Source organism: Engystomops pustulosus, chromosome 1 (assembly GCF_040894005.1).
Source record: "Engystomops pustulosus chromosome 1, aEngPut4.maternal, whole genome shotgun sequence".
Taxonomy (NCBI): Eukaryota; Metazoa; Chordata; class Amphibia; order Anura; family Leptodactylidae; genus Engystomops; species Engystomops pustulosus.
Window position 1 is genome coordinate 122,233,768 of NC_092411.1, and position 19,388 is coordinate 122,253,155.

General features: G+C 38.9%; 1 protein-coding gene across 2 annotated transcripts in view; it reads left to right on the plus strand.

Annotated features, from left to right (window-relative positions):
- The window catches only part of KDM4C (lysine demethylase 4C), a 265,259-nt gene that overhangs the window by 117,034 nt on the left and 128,837 nt on the right, over positions 1-19,388 (plus strand). For both annotated transcript variants that reach the window (XM_072152230.1, XM_072152220.1), the window contains exons 9-11: positions 10,657-10,853; positions 14,763-15,001; positions 17,997-18,352. In XM_072152230.1, coding sequence (XP_072008331.1) covers positions 10,657-10,853; positions 14,763-15,001; positions 17,997-18,352 — 792 coding nt within the window. The remainder of the gene's footprint in view (positions 1-10,656; positions 10,854-14,762; positions 15,002-17,996; positions 18,353-19,388) is intronic.

The window sequence follows — 19,388 nt, forward strand, 5'->3', positions numbered from 1 at the left end:
GGCTGTTAGGATTATGCAGCATTGCAGCAAAAGTTTCTCGATAACATCAATAGGCAGAATTTTTCTAAAGATTAAATATTAGCAAATTGGTTTAGCAATTATCAAAAACCTCATGACATATCATAAAAGCATGAATTAAAATGGCAATAATTGTCTTTACAGATAGCGGAAGATAAAATGATTGCATCAGATGGTAGTATGTACTTGCTCAGCTTTTTCTCTTTACTAAATTCCATTGTGACTGCTTTATACTATCATGTCCTTGAAAAAATTTACCGTCAAATGGCATCCACATATGTCCATTAGAACCTTTTAAAGCAATGCTCTGACTTTTTAGATGCACGCCCAAATAGGCTAACATGTCTAAGGAAACTTTTTTCTTTTTATGTATTTTTTATTAACCCCCTAAAAGGCTTTTTGAAGAGGGCTTCAAGGGGACTTGTCATCAGAAATTGGTCAAATAAACCACTACTATTGTATAGTCAAGTAGCATAACACCTTCTAGGTTTTGTTTCTGTCATGGCCCAGTGTGGTGGCATCATCCCAAAAAATCAACTTTGAAGTGACATGTAAATTGGTTGTATAGAGTCAAGGAGGCGGAGATTTTAACACTGAAATAAAGATCTCTCTTCCTCGGCCTTTTTCAAAGTAATTGATGATCCTACATCCAGAGACATCACTAACCAGATCTCCCGAAGTCCAAGCCACAATGTCAATCACAGAAGAGGAGATATTAAGAGCTCCCCAACTTGACTGCAGTGTTAAATTCTCCGCCTCCTTGACTTTATACAGCCAATGTACATCTCACTTGAAAGTTGATTTTTTTTTATTTTTTTTTTGGATGATGTCAACACACTGGGCCATGAAAGAAACAAATAAGAGAAGGTGTTACGCTACCTGGCAATATACTAGTAGTGGTTTATTATACCCATTTCTGATGACTGGTTTACTTTAACTGGTTTACTTTACAAGATGAGACCTCTATACTGTATGCAGGGTATTCTACGGCAACAGCCAAATTAATTTGCTGAACCCGACTATTTAAGCAGTTGCGGTTGTCATGAGTTTCCTGATATTCTGAGACCCCCAGATCTGTTATTCAATGGCCACTATTATACTTTGTAGTCCATAAAATAAAATATGATTTTCCATTTCATAAACACATTAGGTGTCCTAACTGATCTGTGTGCCATCAGTGTGTGAACTTCTCATTGTCACCAGTGTTTCCCTACTGAACTTTCAGCACCCTAAGCTTATGAAATCCTATTTTAGTTTCCCCTTTTCTATTTTAAAAAATCCCCCCTATTCCTGTAAATAATCAACATGCAAATGAGCTTAAAGTAAATCTATCAAAATTTATCTAGATTAACTCACTCATTAGGTTCCGTGATTTGAGATGTGTTCTTCTAAAAAAAAAAAAAAAAAAAAATCTTGCAAGGGGGGTGTTGGGGGTGTCACCTGAGCACCTTCTGGATTCCAAATTCACAGGTTATTACACACTCCCGGCTTATTATATGTCTAGTTCTCCAACTGAACTTTTTCTCCTTCTGACGTCACTTCTCCACTTCATAAAAATCTTCTCTGTTCTTTAGATCTCTCTTTCTGGCTTCTTTAATTGTATCACTAAAACCATTGGATAGAACGATCTGTTGTGGTGAAACAAGATCTGAATGAAGTGGAGGAGTTATGTCGACAGGAGGAGACCAGATTAAAAGTAGATCCTAAAGTTTTTTAAACCTATTTGACCATCTTGGTTTCGCCACCATTGTAAAGTCATAAGGCCCTTACAACCTGACCAATTTTAAGGATAAGAATGTGAAAAAATGCAACCTGACTTCTCCACAATCACGCGGACCCGAGCGCTCAAGAACCTTCAGGACACTCAATATTCTACTATCAACGTATATTTATTATTTGAAAATAATAAAAACGCACTGCTGCGACGCGTTTCGGTCCGGTACTCGGACCTTCTTCAGGCAGTATAAGAAATTACACAGTCTGCTGTTACAAATATAGGGAAATACCGGAAACAAAGGCTTTCGGTGACTGCTTTAGCTTCCGGTTCGGAGGTTAACCGGGAACGGTAGAACATAAATAACTGTTTTTAAATAAAAATTCATAAAATCTTCTATGTGTGATAAATAATTAAAAACATTTACATATCCACGTATTGGTAAAAAATACATTAATTCAAAAGTAAAAACTTTTTTTGTGTCTTTTCAGTGTGTGTCAGATGATAAGCTAATTGTATCAAACTAGATAGGAAAAATGGTAGAATTTTACCTTAGCGGGCCTCGTGTTGGTAAAAGAGTGGCCCCAGGTATTATTCAAATTAATTCCATCTCGGGGAATTTAGATATCACTTTGGCCGGTAGCCTTGGTGATGCATGACGCTGTTGTAGTGTGCGCGTCAGCTAAGGAGGCCGAGAGGTTACACTTCGGCTGGTAGCCGTGGTGATGCATGACGCTGTTGTTGTGTACGCGTCGGCTACGGAAGCCGAGAAGGATCAAAGGACCACTCACGGCAAGCGGACTGGCGCTGCCATTAAAGCGCTACAGAGTTACGCTGGAGAATCGATGAAAAAAGCTCCCCTGATTTCTCACAAGTGAACCATAATACAAATGGACCATAGTGATTTGAGGTAAGTATGATTAACCTTTTTACGGGGGTATACTAACTTATTGGATATATTCAACATTAGTTATTAGACGGATTCTATCACTTCGTTTAGACCTAAAGGGTGAAGAGTGCTAAGCTTAAATATCCAATAGGATATCCAAGGATAAGAATGTGTTATCGAGCAATACAAGCAGACCACACAACAAAAGGGTCACTCATAAGACACTTGCCCTGAATCGCTGTGACTATTTGCTGGATGCTACCTCAAGGGCAGATTTACAGAGCTACCAGCACTAGCTGTATAAGTCCATGTGCCTTATGATTTTATAATGGAACAGAATATAAGAATCTTTGTATCTGCAATTTACAGCTGCAAATGGATAGAAATTGCTGGCTTTGCCTTTACAAAGGGTAATAAATATACTCGGTATGTATTTAAAGCGGTTGCCGGGATTGGCCATTTTGTTTATTTTTTTTTTCCTCAGTGGTTGTGAAAAATAAAAAAGGCAGCATATACTTCCCTCTTGGGATTTCCAGTGTGTATACAGAGACTCATATAGTTCCTGTGTTTCTCAGTTGTGGTTTTGTACTGCTGCCTCACTGCTGAGCCTCTGGGGTGGTGACTGAGGGGCTAGACCAGGGTGGCAGATATTGGTTAGTTGTTAATGTTATACCCAATGGGGCTCATATTAAAAAAGGATATTAATACATCCATGCTCCCAGTATAACTTGGTCACCACTAAGAGATTTTACTAGCGGTTTCATTCCTGTTATCGCACAGTTTGGCGGTTTCTGAAACCCCTCCATTCACAGAGGCCTCATAAAGAAGGAGAACATGGACTAGGAGACCACCATTCTGGAGGTGTGAGTGCTGGAGCTCAGGGAATCATCCATCTACCATTTATTGCATATCCTGTGTGTATGCCATAAATATCTAGGAAGGTGAAAAAGCCATTCATTCAGTACAGCATACTCCATTGTGTTGCCTAAATATATCAAGTGATCTATAAAATGCAGCTTTTTCTGCAATAGTTAAATATGTGTTCGCAATTCCTACAGTTTCTGTCAGAAAGATTGATATGGAATTTTTAAAAAAATAATAGCGGTTGTGTTTCTTTCAATTTTGCTTTGTTCAGTGCCCTGGAATTCAGTTTTCCCTCTTTCATTTAGCCAGTCAGGCAACACAGAAGAATGAGTTTTGCATGTTTTAAAGTACAACCACTGCGGCTTTCCAATTGCTGTGCTGTAAAGGTATTACATTTTTCTACATGTTTCTATACTGACACTTAATAGATCACTGACCATAGACATGTCAGAATGAATGACACAGCTTGCTCTCATATTACTCCATTTCTGCCCTATAGTATTCAGAGCACTCTTACACGTTGCTCATCTACAGAAGTGTTTGGTGATTTACCCTGAAATATGTGACATGATAAATAAAACAATATCCTTTGTTTTTAAGTATTGACTCAAAAATATATCCCAGTGACATAACAAGAACGTCAAGGTTACTTATGTAGTAGGTTTCAAAAAGACCATTTCATTTGGTCGTTAAATCCCTCAATGTTCTTTATGCACATGGGCTCTTTTCACATTGGTTTTATTCACACTTCAGTCCTTTTTCCCCATATTATTTTTTTTAAATTTAACAATTAAATGAAAAGAACATTTTATACAAAGATGGAACAGAAAAAGTATTGGACTCTAACGGAAAAGCGTCAGTTTGTTGATTCTGCAACACTCTTGTCAAACATCATATTCAAGAATAAAATCCATAGTGCTCACCTTGACTTGTCAAATATCATGGCAGGCGTAATTTCTGCCCACTCCAAATCATCCCTCAATCAGCGAAAAATCTTCCTGGCTCAAGTTTAAGACTTTGTCACCTGTGCCTCCTGGTCTTGTAAGGTACCCTTGCACTTTATTGATCTTTATGGTGCACACCTCAAGATTCTCCATTCCATGTCTACAGGAAGAGACCATGTTTTCTGAAGAATTATGAGATACCTTACATAAGGGGTCATGTGACAGTGAATGCAGCAGACCTGGATGTGTGCATACTGCATACAGATGTCCCCTGCAGAGAATATTGAGGTACAAGATCTTCCCTATTCCCTATCAGTCCCTCCATCCCAGTCTGTGATTCTACAGAAGTTTCTGTCTCTGCTCTTCTTGCTGCTCCCTTCCCCCGTCTTGTCATGGGCAGTGTCAGCTCTGTCCTCATAAGCTATTAACCCTTAGTGCTCACGCAGCACAGGCTATAGACTGAATGTAACTGGGTTACTTATTATTTTTACCACTTATTACATGTTCCCTGCTCCTGCATGTGATGGAAGCCACCAGTCTTGTCACTATATACATCCTGTATGTGCATTGTGCAGTGTTCACTGACTTGTGGGAAACTAAATGGATTTAATGCTAAATTACTTTGAGAACACATGGAATCATGGGATCTGTGGGCAAGCTACCTTACCTCAGCCTGAGGGCATAGATTGACAAACAGTAGGCATCGTTCTGTTTGTTTTCAAAGGGGGAATCACATATAATAATTTGCTAAAATCACTATAGCTTTACAGTTAAGCTTTAAAGCCACTTAGTGCTTTATTGCATATTTTACAATAGTCTGTAATCGTCAGAGAAAGTGCTGGCATCCCTACAGTGTTTGTTCAATGCTGCATTTTCTAAATGAACATATACATACAAGAGTGATTCTCTTCTCGAACAAAGAGATCTGTATTAGAATTCGTTTTCTGTTCAATTAACGTATTAGAATTCTTTTTGCACATCTTAAACCCACCCTAGATATAGCTTCAAGTTTTCTCTACAGGGTCATTACTTGTGTCGACGATTTTGACAGAAAGCATCCACAAAGTGGTGTGATCCAAGACCGTAATGGTAATCCACCAGTCTTCCTGCATTCTTTACTAATTAGGAGGTACAGGAGGAACTTTGTGGCCACACTGGTTATAGTATAGTGTAAATCTGCAAATGTGCTTTTTTTTAGATGAGACATGAACCAGTTTTTGTAAACTTTTGTTCTAAAACCCTGGAAAAAAAAACCAGAGATGTGGTTTTGTTTTGGATTTTTCTCCACTTCTTTTATTTGTACAATCTTGGAAATGTCATCTGAGGATATGGTCAGTGAATGAAATGTTGTTTTGCAAGCTTGCCTTTCTACAACATAAGAAAAAACACTTTTGTATCAGAAATTGTAATAATGGTTCTAGGGGGCCTTTTATAAATATATTATAATATCCGAATGACACCTCTTTAATGTAGAACTTCGCCGAAGAAGTCCTTTTGGTTCTGCTATTGTGAATCCTTCTGCTGGGGGAGAGACCTGATACATCAGAGGTCTCTGGTAAAAAATTACTCCTCTTTTAGGGGGTTTCCCCATGAACTAAAGTTAGACCCTATAGACAAGATATGGCCTTACTTGCTGATCAGTGCTGAGACCCCCACAGATCATGAAAACGAGGGGTCTGTCTGATCCCCTGCCGCTCTGTCATCCCAATAGAGAGACAGCTGCACGTGACCATTCTGCTCCATTAATCTCTGCCAGAGAGCTGCGCTCCATAGAGATTAATTGAGCAGAGCAGTCATGCGCGGCCGTCTGCTCCATTAGTCCGACGGAGCGGCGTTTTCACGATCTGTGGGGGTCTCAGCACTGAGACTCCCACTGATCAGCAAATTAGGCCCTAGAAACCCAGAAAATCAGTCAGGATTTTGTCCAGAAGTTGATTGAGGAGAGCATTCCAGGGAGAATTGTAGAGGTCCTGAAGAAGAAGAGTCAGCACTGCAAATATTGACTTGCTGCATTAACGCATTCTAACTAACTGTCAATAAAAGCTTTTGTTACTCTTAACATGATTGCACTTGTATTTCTGTATGTGATAAAAACATCTGACAAACACACATAAAAACCAGAGGGCAACAGATCATGTGAAAATATAATAGTTGTGTCATTCTCAAAACTTATGACCATGACTGTAGTATTCCATTCTTTAACTAGAATGCATGTTTTCACTCATAGAACGGATGTTTTTTTTGTCTCCTCTTATATGTAACCCAGAACAAACATTTGATTTGTTATCACTGTTAAAACAGATGTGCTTATTGTTTAATATTAGAAAAACTGGAAACTGAAAAAATTGGAAGGTGTGTGTGTTATGAGTCATCTTCTCAATGCCTCCTCCCCTCCCCCTCCTCATCTCCCACCCTGCGTCATGTCACAATTTAACAAGCAGTTTTTGTTTGAACTGCCCTATGTTAAAGAATTATTCATATGCATGACAAAGGTTTCAACAAAAATGACAGGTTACTTTTAACATACAGTGGATAAAAGGTCCACACACCTCTCTCAAAATGGCTAGTACAAAAAGAATATTTTCCAAAATGTCCACTCTCGATGTCACCTATAATTGAACAGAGTGCTTTCGCAAGACAGGGTGGGCACAGATTGCAAAGACTAAATATGTGATGTTGATAAATTACACAAAAAGACCTTATTTAGTCCCTAACTGAAAGATTTTCATCTCAGATTGCCAGGGCATCTCCTTTGAAAACTTTTAATTGCATTTAAATCTGTGCTCCGACTTTGATCTTGTTTTGCTGAAGCCTTTCTTTTTGTTTATGTGGATTTATGATTTGGATCTTTTATTTTGTACTAAAAGTACTAAATCTCCCCCCTCCTTGAGTAAAGTCCTGCATTACAGCCCTAAAGCAGAATGCCCTCCTCCATCTCACTTTATAATGTTTTTTTTGGTGTTGGGCAGTAGTGGCTTTATTCCAAACAAACCCCTTTGATCCAGTCAAGTGACAATTTATGCGGTCCAGGCAGATGGGAACGGGAATACAGGCACACAGGAAAGCAGGACACAGGAACTCAGGAGCTGGAACGCAGGAGACACAGCAACGCAGGATAACCGCTAGGGAGGTTTCTCTAAGGCTGTGAGGCACAAAGATCCGGCAAGGGGCACAGGAAGGGGCTAGAAATTTAAGTAGTATGCCTGGCCGACCAGCTCCAATTATCGGTGCGCTGGCCCTTTTAATTTTTTGAAGGCGAGGCCGAGTCATCGCTCGATCGTGGGGTGGGTGGGACCCGGAACAGCGAAGAGGGGCACAGGTGCGCCTGCGACCCGGGAGATGGGTTGTAGGAGCACCCGTGACAGACATTGATGATAAATTCCTCCACTGTGTGATATGCTAATTAGGGACACAACGACATTCCCAGTTAAGAGGGTGTATTATACTAATTCCCCCCCACCTCTAAATAATTTGTTTGATATTAAATGTTTTTTGTTTTATGTGTATCAAAAACCAAGGTGTGTGTACTTTTTATATTCGCTGCATGTTAATGTGCCCATTTCTAGTTATATTTGTAGTCCTCTTTATTCAAACCATAACGCATACAGATAAAGTTTTTGGATTGAAAGGAATAGGTTATTTGTAGATTTTAATGCTAAAATTATAATACACATCATGACTCTCGTCTCAAAAAAAATATTTTTATTTAGCCACACTGGCTCATTCTCACCCTTCACCTATCATGACTTGACAAGTTTTCCACAGAATTTTTCCTCAGAGGCCATTTGTCATTCCTCTGTAGTAAATGGAACCTGTATGTGTACACCAGGGGCCGTTTGGTGTCAACAACCTCCAAGCTTTATGCTGCTGAGTTGTCTTGCATATCTGAACCATTCCAACATTTATCAGTCCTGTTTCTGCGAATTATCAATTAAGTTCCTTAAAATTATGCCACATAAAAAAATGTCCACAGCAAAGCATTCAATATTGCAACTGAACTAGAAAAAAATAGAACATGTATAAGCCAGTACCAAGCCTTTCTGCATTCTTTGGGGAAAAGTAAAATGGTAACCCTTGATATACTGTAGTGTGTGTGTGTGTGTGTGTGTATGTAGGGGCGTAACTAGGAGAGGCGGCGCTCCCCATCACCACAGAAAATAAACATATTTGTATATTGACACATTTGTACACTCTTGCACAAACACACATACACACACATGCACAAATTTATGCACTGATATATGCATTTATATACTTACACAGTTTTGTCCCAGTAGCTGCAGACCATATGGGGGAAGTGAAAAGCAGGAATTGGAGATGAGAAATCCCTAGTCCTGTCATTGTGCTGTCTCCTCTCTCTTCCCTGATATTTCTTATCTGAGCTGCCGATTTTGATGCTGTTTACTGTAGAACATGTGCACTGTTATATACATACCGTAGGTTATATACTTGCAGTGGACAGAAATCTGACCATGGTCACAATGGTGCTCTGATCGTTGGTATCATACAGAGTAATCAGAGTTGTGGGTTATAATGAGCCATGAACCTTTGTGACCACCTTTGTGCACTGGAAGTAAACCTAGAACGTTTCTATAGAATGAAAGCAAGCCGACATCTAGAAAACCGTGAGGAATTGATCCAGAAAGTATATTGCTAAATTGTACAACTTTTCATTAAACAAACAATAACGTTTATTTGCTGAATTGAGAAAACCCTTTTGAGGCACAAGCATTTGCATTCTGCAAACATATAGAATTGAACGTATTTAGTTTTTCTATAGAATCTCCTCATCGTCAGTGTATAACCTCATGTCTGTCACCATTTCTTCTCTCTCCCTTTTTTTTTTTTTTTTTTTTTTTAACAGCTTTAGTTAAAAACTGTTGTTATAGATGGCAAATAACCTTACATTTTAAAGTACTTTGATACAATCACAATTTATGCTTTAAAACTGAAAACTCCATTTCCATATTTTGTTTTGTGAAAGTCAATAAATATAATCTTAAACTTTATCTCCACTGTCGACTTAACTGTGGAATTTAAATGGTTAACACCATGAATGGAACAGGCTCTGTCCAGCAGTGACGGTTCAGTTCCAATGTACTATTATGGCATGGAGAGAGATCCAGGAGTGGCAAGAGGTTAATAGATGTCACTCTAATAATTCAATAGGAGGTTTTTTTTTCCCTCTAAAGTAAGCTGCGTCACAAATTATGCTTATTGGACTGTCTAAACTCCATGCTAGAATCGGTTAAAGGAACACGGTCACCAGCATTTAGTAATAATATTAATAATAATAATAATTCTTTATTTACATAGTTCACAAAGATTACGCAGCGCTACACAAAGCTTGTCAAGTTGGTCCCTGTCCCCATAGGGCTCACAATCTAAACAACCTAACAGTATGTTTTGGAGTGTGGGAGGAAACAGGAGTACCCGGAGGAAACCCACGCAAACAAGGAGAGAACATACAAACTCTCTGCAGATGTTTACCTGGGTGGGATTCGAACCCCGGACCCCAGTGCTGCAAGGCAGAAGTGCTACTCACTCAGCGGCCCTAAATTTGTATGGTTTTATACAAAATGGTCAGAACAATTTGTAAAGAAACAGAACTTTCAAGTGCAATAAGTAGAGTGATGGCAGTTACAGTAGCATTTATAAAAATAAAAACAATGGAAGAATGGGAATAGAAGTTAAACCCACAAAGCACCTCGTAGTGTAGTATGGCTTGTTGGCGAGGAATAGATGACTTGTATAGTTCGGCTCCACTGGTAGTGCTGGAATCTTACACATCAATAATGGTGAAGGCAATTTTTTCCTTGGGTAAACAGATGGGTTTTAATATAAAAGAGGAAATACTAGAAATTGTATTTCCTACCCTACCTTAAGATGATTGTAGTTTAGTTGTGTAAAAGCTGGAGTGACTTCTAATTTAAAGTTACAAAACCTGCAAAAAGTTGGAGTCTGTAAAAGTTGCTCTATATAAAAGGACACCTGTCAGATGGATAATGCAGTCTGATATGCAGGTAGCATACTCTGAGCAGATTGATATATAGTTTAACTAGAAAGAATTCATTGTAACATCTCTGTACTGTATTTGTTGAGAATTAAAAAAGGTGGTCCTAGCATTGATTGTTAGCTCACCATCTAGGTACCTTTTAGGACCCCCCTTGAGATGTTCTTATGTTGACTCAATATATTAATAAATGTTTCTGTTCTTTTATTTGCAGTGTTCATGCAGCAGTGACATGGTGAAAATATCAATGGACATATTTGTAAAAATGTTTCAACCAGAGAAGTATGAGATTTGGAAACAAGGAAAAGACATCTATACTATTGACCACACAAAACCTACGATAGAAACAACACCAGAAGTAAAGGCATGGATGAGTAAACGGAGAAGAAGAATGAAGAATGCTTTAAAGGGGTATATTTTAGTTATTAGTTACATAGCTTGTGTAAATGAAAAAATACATGTGTTTAGGGAGCATAATGAAATACTGTTAGTTGCTCATGAAAGAACATTCTCAAATTTAGATTCCCTAGTGATGATTACACAAAAAAGATAATTTTTAATCCCTTACTTTACAATTTCACTGTTTTATTGTATTTTTAGCTCCTTGGTCAGCGTGTGGGCAGGAATCACGTCATGATTGCTCTGCGCTATGAGATGTGTGCTCACAATGTGTTTAGATTATTAGGGTACTGTTTTTTATTCGCTTTCATTTAGCTTCTGAACATTCACTTGTCTCTGACACATAGAGATGAGAGATAATGAGATCCATGAGATGCATATTACACAACATTCTCTGCTCTACTATCACAGCCATAACATACACTTCTCTGCTGTATGCCTCCTTCCCCTTTATAAAGACCTCATCTGCCTGTAGCTTTACTCTCCTCACAATGTCTTTGGTGCAGAAAGCAGCTCAGTGCAGCGTCAAACAGGAGAGCAATATGTCCTCCCTATCCTAAACTCAGATTAAAGGGGTTATCCGGGTTTAAAAAATTTCTTATGGCCGGGCTGGGGAGGGCTATTTAAACACAATAAACATGTACTTGCCTTCTCCGGTGCTGCCGATGTCCCGCGCCGTGGCCCGTCTTCTCCGTGCGCCGTTTCATTACAAGTGCGCACAGAGAGCTTCCGGCTGGCTGGAAGCTCCCATGCGCACCATCTCCCAGCGCTTACAACACTGAGAGATAGGGACGGATGGGAGGAGCCGTCCACATCGAGGACCGGAAACTCCCTGTGCGCGGCTTCCGTGCCCCTGTAAACAAACAGGGGCACGGATCGAAGGACCGCGGCGCGGGACATCGGCAGTGCCGGAGGAGGTAAGTCCATGTTTATTATGTTTAACTAGCCCTCCCCAGCCCGGCCATAAGAAATTTTTTAAACCCGGATAACCCCTTTAAAGAATCGGGGGCAATCGAAATTGTGTACATCAGGACTGATAGACAGGTGGGAATTATATCTGTGAAATGTGATATAACAGTGAATTAGAGAATGTGTTATTTGGTTATCTTGAGTATATTTAAGAATTTTGTCTTCGTGGGAATACCCTTTTGAAATCCTAAACCATTCTGCAGTCTCTGCTGTGAGCTGTTGACTGTTTTCTTAGCCTACCTTAAAGAAAATCAACCACTCCAAAAGCACAAAAAAACCTAGATATACTTACCTCTTCTTCATCTTGATTCCGTCGATTTCTGTTGCTAGTCTTGACACACCGGGATCATCTAGAAAAGAAACTTATAACTGGCGGCATGGAGAGCAGGGACGAGATGTTCGTTGCTCCAGGGCAAGCATAATTAGCAGCCCAAAGCGCCGGACATTTTGTCCCTTCTCCATGCAGCTAATGAGAAGTTTCTTTTCTAGGTGATCCCAACGTGCCAAGTCTAGCAACGGACAGTGCCAGGATCAAGATGAAAAGGAGCAGAGGTGAGTATTTGTAGGGTTTTTTTTTTTTTTTGTGACTTTTGATGACATTTTCAATGCTACCATCACACTTAAATGAATTTTTGATATTTTTCAACATGGCACAAATATTTAATTTTCGACTTTGGACGCTATTTTCTGTTACAGGCTTAAAGGACACCTGTCATCAGGTCTGTGTCACTTGTCCTGTCACCACTACCTTTTGGAGCAGCTGACAAGGATCCCATAACAGCCTTTATCTTCTTATTTCATACATTAATCATTATAAAATCATATTTTCTTTATTATGTAAATGAGGCTGGTCACATGGTGAGAGGCAGTGATGTCACTCCTGTTCCCCCTCCCCTCTCCTCCCCCTGCTCATGTCTGTGTGTAATGTATAGTAAAGCATTGCTAGTGTATGTGCTGCATCTGCTGACATACTGCATCCTCCTAATATGCAGAGACACAGACATCAGCTACACAAGTACCTGACATGTTCTGCTATAACTTTTCATTATACAGCCTCACACCACTATACAGGATGTCAGTCAAGCAGTCAAGGGGTTAACAATCTACCTAAAAGCCTTTTCTGATATTTTGAGTGGTACAGATTTGATAGTGGGTTGATTATGTAGGGTGGTCTTAACGTTATTAAATTTCATTAAAACAGTATTTATCACCATAAAACATTGTAATTGATGAGTTAAAGGGAACCTGTCACCAGAGGGGTATTTTTCACTGGTGACAGGTTCCTATAGTGTAGATAGCAATGGTGTTTTTATCAAATGTGTGGCTTACTTTGTTCACAAAATATCCATCATCAAACTTTACCTGGCTCCCTGCCACCACCCGCAGTAAAGTTCCGGAAAAATAGGCCTCTTTGTATGACCCAAGTTTGTCATAGTAACTTATAGCTGTCCCCCTGATGACTTCACAGGGGCCGGCAATCAAATCCAAGATGGTTGTGCCCAAGTATTGCCTGAGGCATTCACAGTGTTAACACCCGCGATCGATGCCAGTATCCACCACCGGTATTACTGGTGGGTGTTAGGCTGCAATATGCACTAAACACTCACCTTGTATGGAAAGAGTGCAGCTTGTCACACGTCGGTAAGGGGTTAGTAGACATTATGGTACAGATCATGTTGTATGAGTAATGTGATCATTATTTCTCTAGATGTGAAGATAGTAAAAATTATAAACCTTAGCTCATTCTTATTGTATATTTCTTTTGTGAAGAAACATGATTAATGCAGCGATATTGATCCACTTATTAGTGTAGTGTTCCTTTAGTTCAAGGCACCATGACTGTGGTAATCTTCTTAGATTTGTTATCCTTCTAAAATGAACCTTTAGAATTATGCTAATGAGCAGTGTTAAGTTAAGACTCCCATGGGCCTTATGAATTATTATGGCCCCTACACGTCTGGAATTCACTTCCTACATATGGTAATAGAATCAAGCTTCTTGGTGAATGGAGGATACGTCCCTTCTGCCTACTTTCATTCTGTTCTTCCAGGACCATTTTGAGAACCTCAAAGGTCCTGAAATGGCTAGTGTACAAGTGTATTGAAAGCAAGAACAGATGTACAAAGATTTATTGGGTTTTTATCCATTTAAAATTTAGTGATTGGTTTGGGTGGCCATGGACCCTCATCTGTACTGCCTACATTATTATCCAATGCTGCTTATAAGCCTAAATGGCTCCGGGGATTGGTATTAGATCCCCCTCTGTGCTGCAGCTTTACAGGCTGTAGTGGTGTGCATGGAGCATCCCCCCAGGGTGCTAAAACTTCCTGCGGTGCAGTGAGATTACATCAGGTAGAGGGAGGTAGAGACAGACAAGCATCATGTTAAGGTGCAGCACAGAGGGGCTATTGTAACACCCCCATAATCCTTTCCAGTTCATTAGCATTATCTTGAAAGTTGACATTAGAAGGAAGGAGACCATGGATAACAAATATAAGAAGATCACCAAAGTCGCAGTGCCTGGATCTACCAAGTGCCCCTTGTTTACCCATACTTGATTTTGATTTTAAAAACACAATTTGTAAGCAAAATAAAATATTTTTTATTAATATTTGTACACCTTTTCTTTTAAAAACATTCTGTGCTATGTGTCAAGCACTCTATTGTCTGATGCAATTTTCTTTGGTTGTATTCATGCTCACCTTATGTCATAGCAGAGTCCCAAAGGTTATTCATCCCAACCTTTTTAGAACTTGAAAAGTTTGATAGAGGCTTAGGAAGTCTCTGAATCAAACTGTGATCTGTAACATAATAAATTCTAAACACTATCAGCAGACAAAAAAAATGACATTTTTGTGCTATTTTATTAAGGTGAAAGGCGTTTATATTAAAAGCTGTTTTATCTTATCCACACCAGACATTCTAATCTGACAGCAGTATCTTCCATTACAGCCTTCAGCATACCACATCTCGTTCTAAGAAGCTTAAGACTCAGGAGGACAAGAAAGTATCAACCATGGTAGTCGGGGCAGAAATCATAGCTACTGAAGCTGCAACAGATGGTTTCAAGGTCAATGAAAAACTCACAGAAAATGCAGTGCTAGTAAACAAAGAAGTGCCTTCGGGGGATGAGAAGAACATTAGAGGAGTGCATCTGGATCACAGTTTATTGAACAATATCCAGGCCCCAGGTGAGATGAGGACTGATTTGGTTTCTTTGATAAGTTGTAGGTAGTTCTGTATGGTCGTCTTCCTTGTGTTCATTGTGGCAAAGCTTGAAGTGTAGTAAATTATGAGTTTCACTTGTAAAATTTAGATAATAAACAGCCCGGCTCAAAATATAAAACCCCTGAAGACTTATTTCTGTTACTCAAATCAAATTTTATGATATGCACTCGTTTCTTTTAGACTACAAAGTATACAAGCACCTTAAATGCATTTTACTTGAATTCTTATGAAAAATCTAAGGTGGCTTTCATTACTGGAAGGTCAGGACCATATTAGCACTCTCTACAGCTCAATGGTATTGTTATATTTATTTATGTTAAAAAAGGAAATTCAGCTGTTTTTACAGTAGGCAGAGGCAAGAAAATTACATCTGAGATGCAAGAAAATAATGGTGGAGAGGTTTTTTTTTTTTTCAGCTGAATGAATAATATTAAGACTAAACATGTGAAGGGGAAAACTATTACTGTACACCAAAGCAATAATTTTCTTTTTCTTTACCTTGGTTTAAAGGTATAGCTTTATAAACAGACTTATATGTCAACAGTTATTATTATTATTATTGTTTCATACTGGAGATTGTAGAGGTTCTTGTTAAGAAAGTATGACATGAAATTCCCTGGTCACAGAAGATGAAGACATACTCTTTCTTTTTTACATTCCCGGGGTCTGCAATGCATGCCCATGCAGCTTATTCACTGGAAGCACGTGCAGAACCTTGGGCTATGTTCACATCTTATTGCAGCCTTCAGTTGAAAGGATATGTAGGGTAGATTCAACAGAGAGGCATTATCTATCCCACTTTATGGTCATACAGTGCGATGCAGCTCCCTTTACCTTCCCCTCTTCACTGAGGAGTGAGCATATTGGCAGAAGCCAGGTACTGTCGATGTTCAGCGTTTTCCAAATGATGTAACTACCCTCCCATGTACTTTTAACCCCTTATTACACCAGGACGTATTGATACATATAAATGCATCCTGCTAATGCCCACAGAGGGTTCTGGCACAGATGTTGAAGGCAAAGCTGCCAGGGGGCACCTGGGACTTGATGGAGAATAGTGCCCAAATCACTGAATAACCACTTTTTGCCATTTTACTACACATAAGAATAAAAAAAGTGATCAAAAGATTACAGTCCCTCAAATGGTAGCAATGAAAAGTCATCCTACAACAAATTGTGCAATGCACAGATTTGTACACTAAGGTTTGAAAAAGTTATGGGCCGCAGAATATGGCAAAATGATTCATTTTGTTTTACGTACAAAAGATTTACACTTTGTAAATATACTTAAACCTATAAAAAAGATATAAAAACGGAGCTCACAAGAAAATGGTGCAAATGTGTTTTTTTGTCAGTTTCACCACACTTGGAATTGTTTTCCAGATTCTCAGCATGGAATATTTAATATCCTCATCACTGTACAATTTACATGGAAAACCAGCCCTTTAATAGCTCTGTAAACTGAAAAAATAAATAAAAGTTGTGGATTTTTTAAAGCTCTGAGTCAAAAAGGGAAATGCAAAAGCGAAATCCCATTAGCAAAAGTCCTTAACCCCATAGTTCTTCTTAATGGATATGTACTGCATGGAGTACTAGAACTTAGAGCTTCATGCATTACATGTACGTCATGGAGCCGATGCAGGTTAAGCTCATGATCGGACCTGTAGTAGTATCGAGCAAAACTGGGTCAACACAGAAGGATTCCCCCACAATATGCACCCTGTAATGTTCTCAAGGGGTGGAATTCCTATTGTTGCAGATCTAAGATCCCATACCTGTCCATATTATATGCTCTGGTAAAATCCAGTCACAGGCAGGACCTTTACATGCACTGTGTCAGCCTATGCTATTCTAATACCTTGGAATACAGTATTGCAGGGTGTTGGACCTGAACAAGCAATCAGACGACTGCTTGTTAATCTCCCGTAGTCAGACAAATAAGGTTAAATAATAAAAGCAAAATAAATATATATCTATATCAAAATGGTAATACGTGTTCCGCAACAAAAACAAGCTGTATAGCACAAAAAGTAAGTGTTATGCCACTTTGAAAATGGCAATGAACAACTATAGGTTTTTCCGGACATTAAATTTTATTCTCCAAAATTTGTGAAATGTAGGAAATTATCTAGAAATTTGTTATTGCCATAATCCTACTAACCCATATAATAAAGATAACCTATAACTTTGTGTTTGTGGTGAACAAATGACAAAAATCAATTTTTGATTATACAATCAGTTAATACATTTTTTCAATAGGGCATAGCCATCTCAAAATAGTATCATAAAAAAATGCATCTCCTCTCGCAAAAAATAAGACATGGCAACATTAATTAAAAAACCAACACTTTATAGCTTCACAAAAGTGCGCCCATGAACCAAATAAAAACCTCTTACGCCACTTGAGCGCAGAAAGGAAGGAGAGCCATGTAGTTTGGATCCTGTAGGGCCAAACTGCATGGCTCTTTTTCCTTTCTGCTCCTCGCTTGCACCCATACAAGTAATTTCCACATGTAGGGGTGCCTTTTGTACTTGGGAGAAATAGCATTGCACATTTTAAGATGGGTTTTCTTTATTTTTTTGTCTTTTTGTAAATGTGTAAATTTTACAGCTCAATGAACACATTGCCAACAAAATTAGACCATTTTGAATTACATTTCCATTTTGTTTTAATTACTATGAGGATCTCAAAGGGTTAAAACTGGGACTTGGAGTAGCCAGAGCTGGTGCTACACAGCTGCATACACAGAGAGCAAGCTTGATAGGTAGATCAGTGGTGGTCGGTTTCCTTCAAGGAGTTAAAGGGTTGACTGAAAATCTAAAGCTGTAATTGTGTTTTCAATTCTCCAATCCCCCTCAGAACATTTCTTTTTCCATTGTGGCAAATACTTTTACATAAGTGTGGTTACCCACATCTGTTCCGTATGTATTAGTAAACTTATTTTATTTGGTGTGCAGGTTGTTTTCCTATTCCTTTGGCTAAAGACACAAAACCAGAAGAAATAGATAACCATGACCTCAGTTTGGCTGCTTCAGGGCTGGCAGAGTTGTGCGGTTCTTTTGCTCAGTCTTCTCCTGTTAAAGTAGAAGATTCCATGGAAGAAAATGACCAGAAAGCTTATATTCAGAAAACCCAAACGTATCATCTTTTGGAGGTAGAGACATTGGAGAAAGAAGAGACCTGCAGCTTTTCAAGTGGTGCAGATGCGGATGATGTCAGTGACCTTGAGGTTGCCGATTGTGGCCTAGAGCCTGGTGAAGTTCCTAGCTTGATGGATGAAGGAATCCAGAGCTCTGAACAAACCAATTTGTGTGTAAGCAACAATCATTTTATTGTATTTATTTATGCTCAGTCCTGTTGAGAAGCTGTTAGCAGATCTTTAGCAGTAAAAGCTCTAACCTCATTAATGTTTCAGGGATGGTATTATACTTGTTCGTTTACTGAATCAGACAGAACATTAATCACTATAAACCAAGATAGATTTGATTGTACAGCCCTGACAGCCTGTCTGCTGGACTTGTAAAATTAACAACTATCAGCATAAATCACTGGGCTACAGTGAGCATCATGTATGACAGGTAACCTGTCATGTGTATAGAGGTTCCATGTACATCATGTTTCCTCTTCTGATGTACTAGCTATAAATCAGACATACCATTTTTGCTAAGAGGAGCATTTTTAGATAATTTTTCTTGTGTACTAACCTTTTCTTCTTCTTTTTTATTTATTTTATTTTGTTAAACTAATAATTTGATAATTGTTAAGATAAGCCACAGTCAAGCATATTGTAGTCTATTTTATGAGATCAGAAACACACATGCCTTCAGTATTACATGATTTCTAGATTCCAGTGCACAAATGCAGTGTTTGAGTTTTCTACAAATACACAATCTTTTTAAAGAAAATCTACCATTGAAATCCATCGTGATAAACCAGGGGCACTTACTCATAGATCCAGGCACCTTGACTGTGGTAATCTTTTATATTTGTAATCTGTGCCCTCCGTCCTTCTAAAATAAGCTTTTTCGATTATGCTAATGGGCCCGAGGGCCCCTGGTGGTTGTTTCCAGAGCATTTCAGTGATGCCTTCCCTCCCAATGCACTTCCTACTGCTGCTTAATTACACAGGCAGAGGAAGGAGTGAGAGAGAAGGGGGAGGGGAAGACCTGTTCTGCTCATCTTAACAGCCTGTGACGCTACATCACTGAACAGCTCTGAAAACGCCCACCTCAGACTCATTATCATAATTTTAAAAGTTGAGTTTCGAAGGAAGACGGCGATGGATAACAAATACAAAAGAAGATTAACACTGTCACAGTACTTGAATCTATGAGTAAGTGCCCATGGTT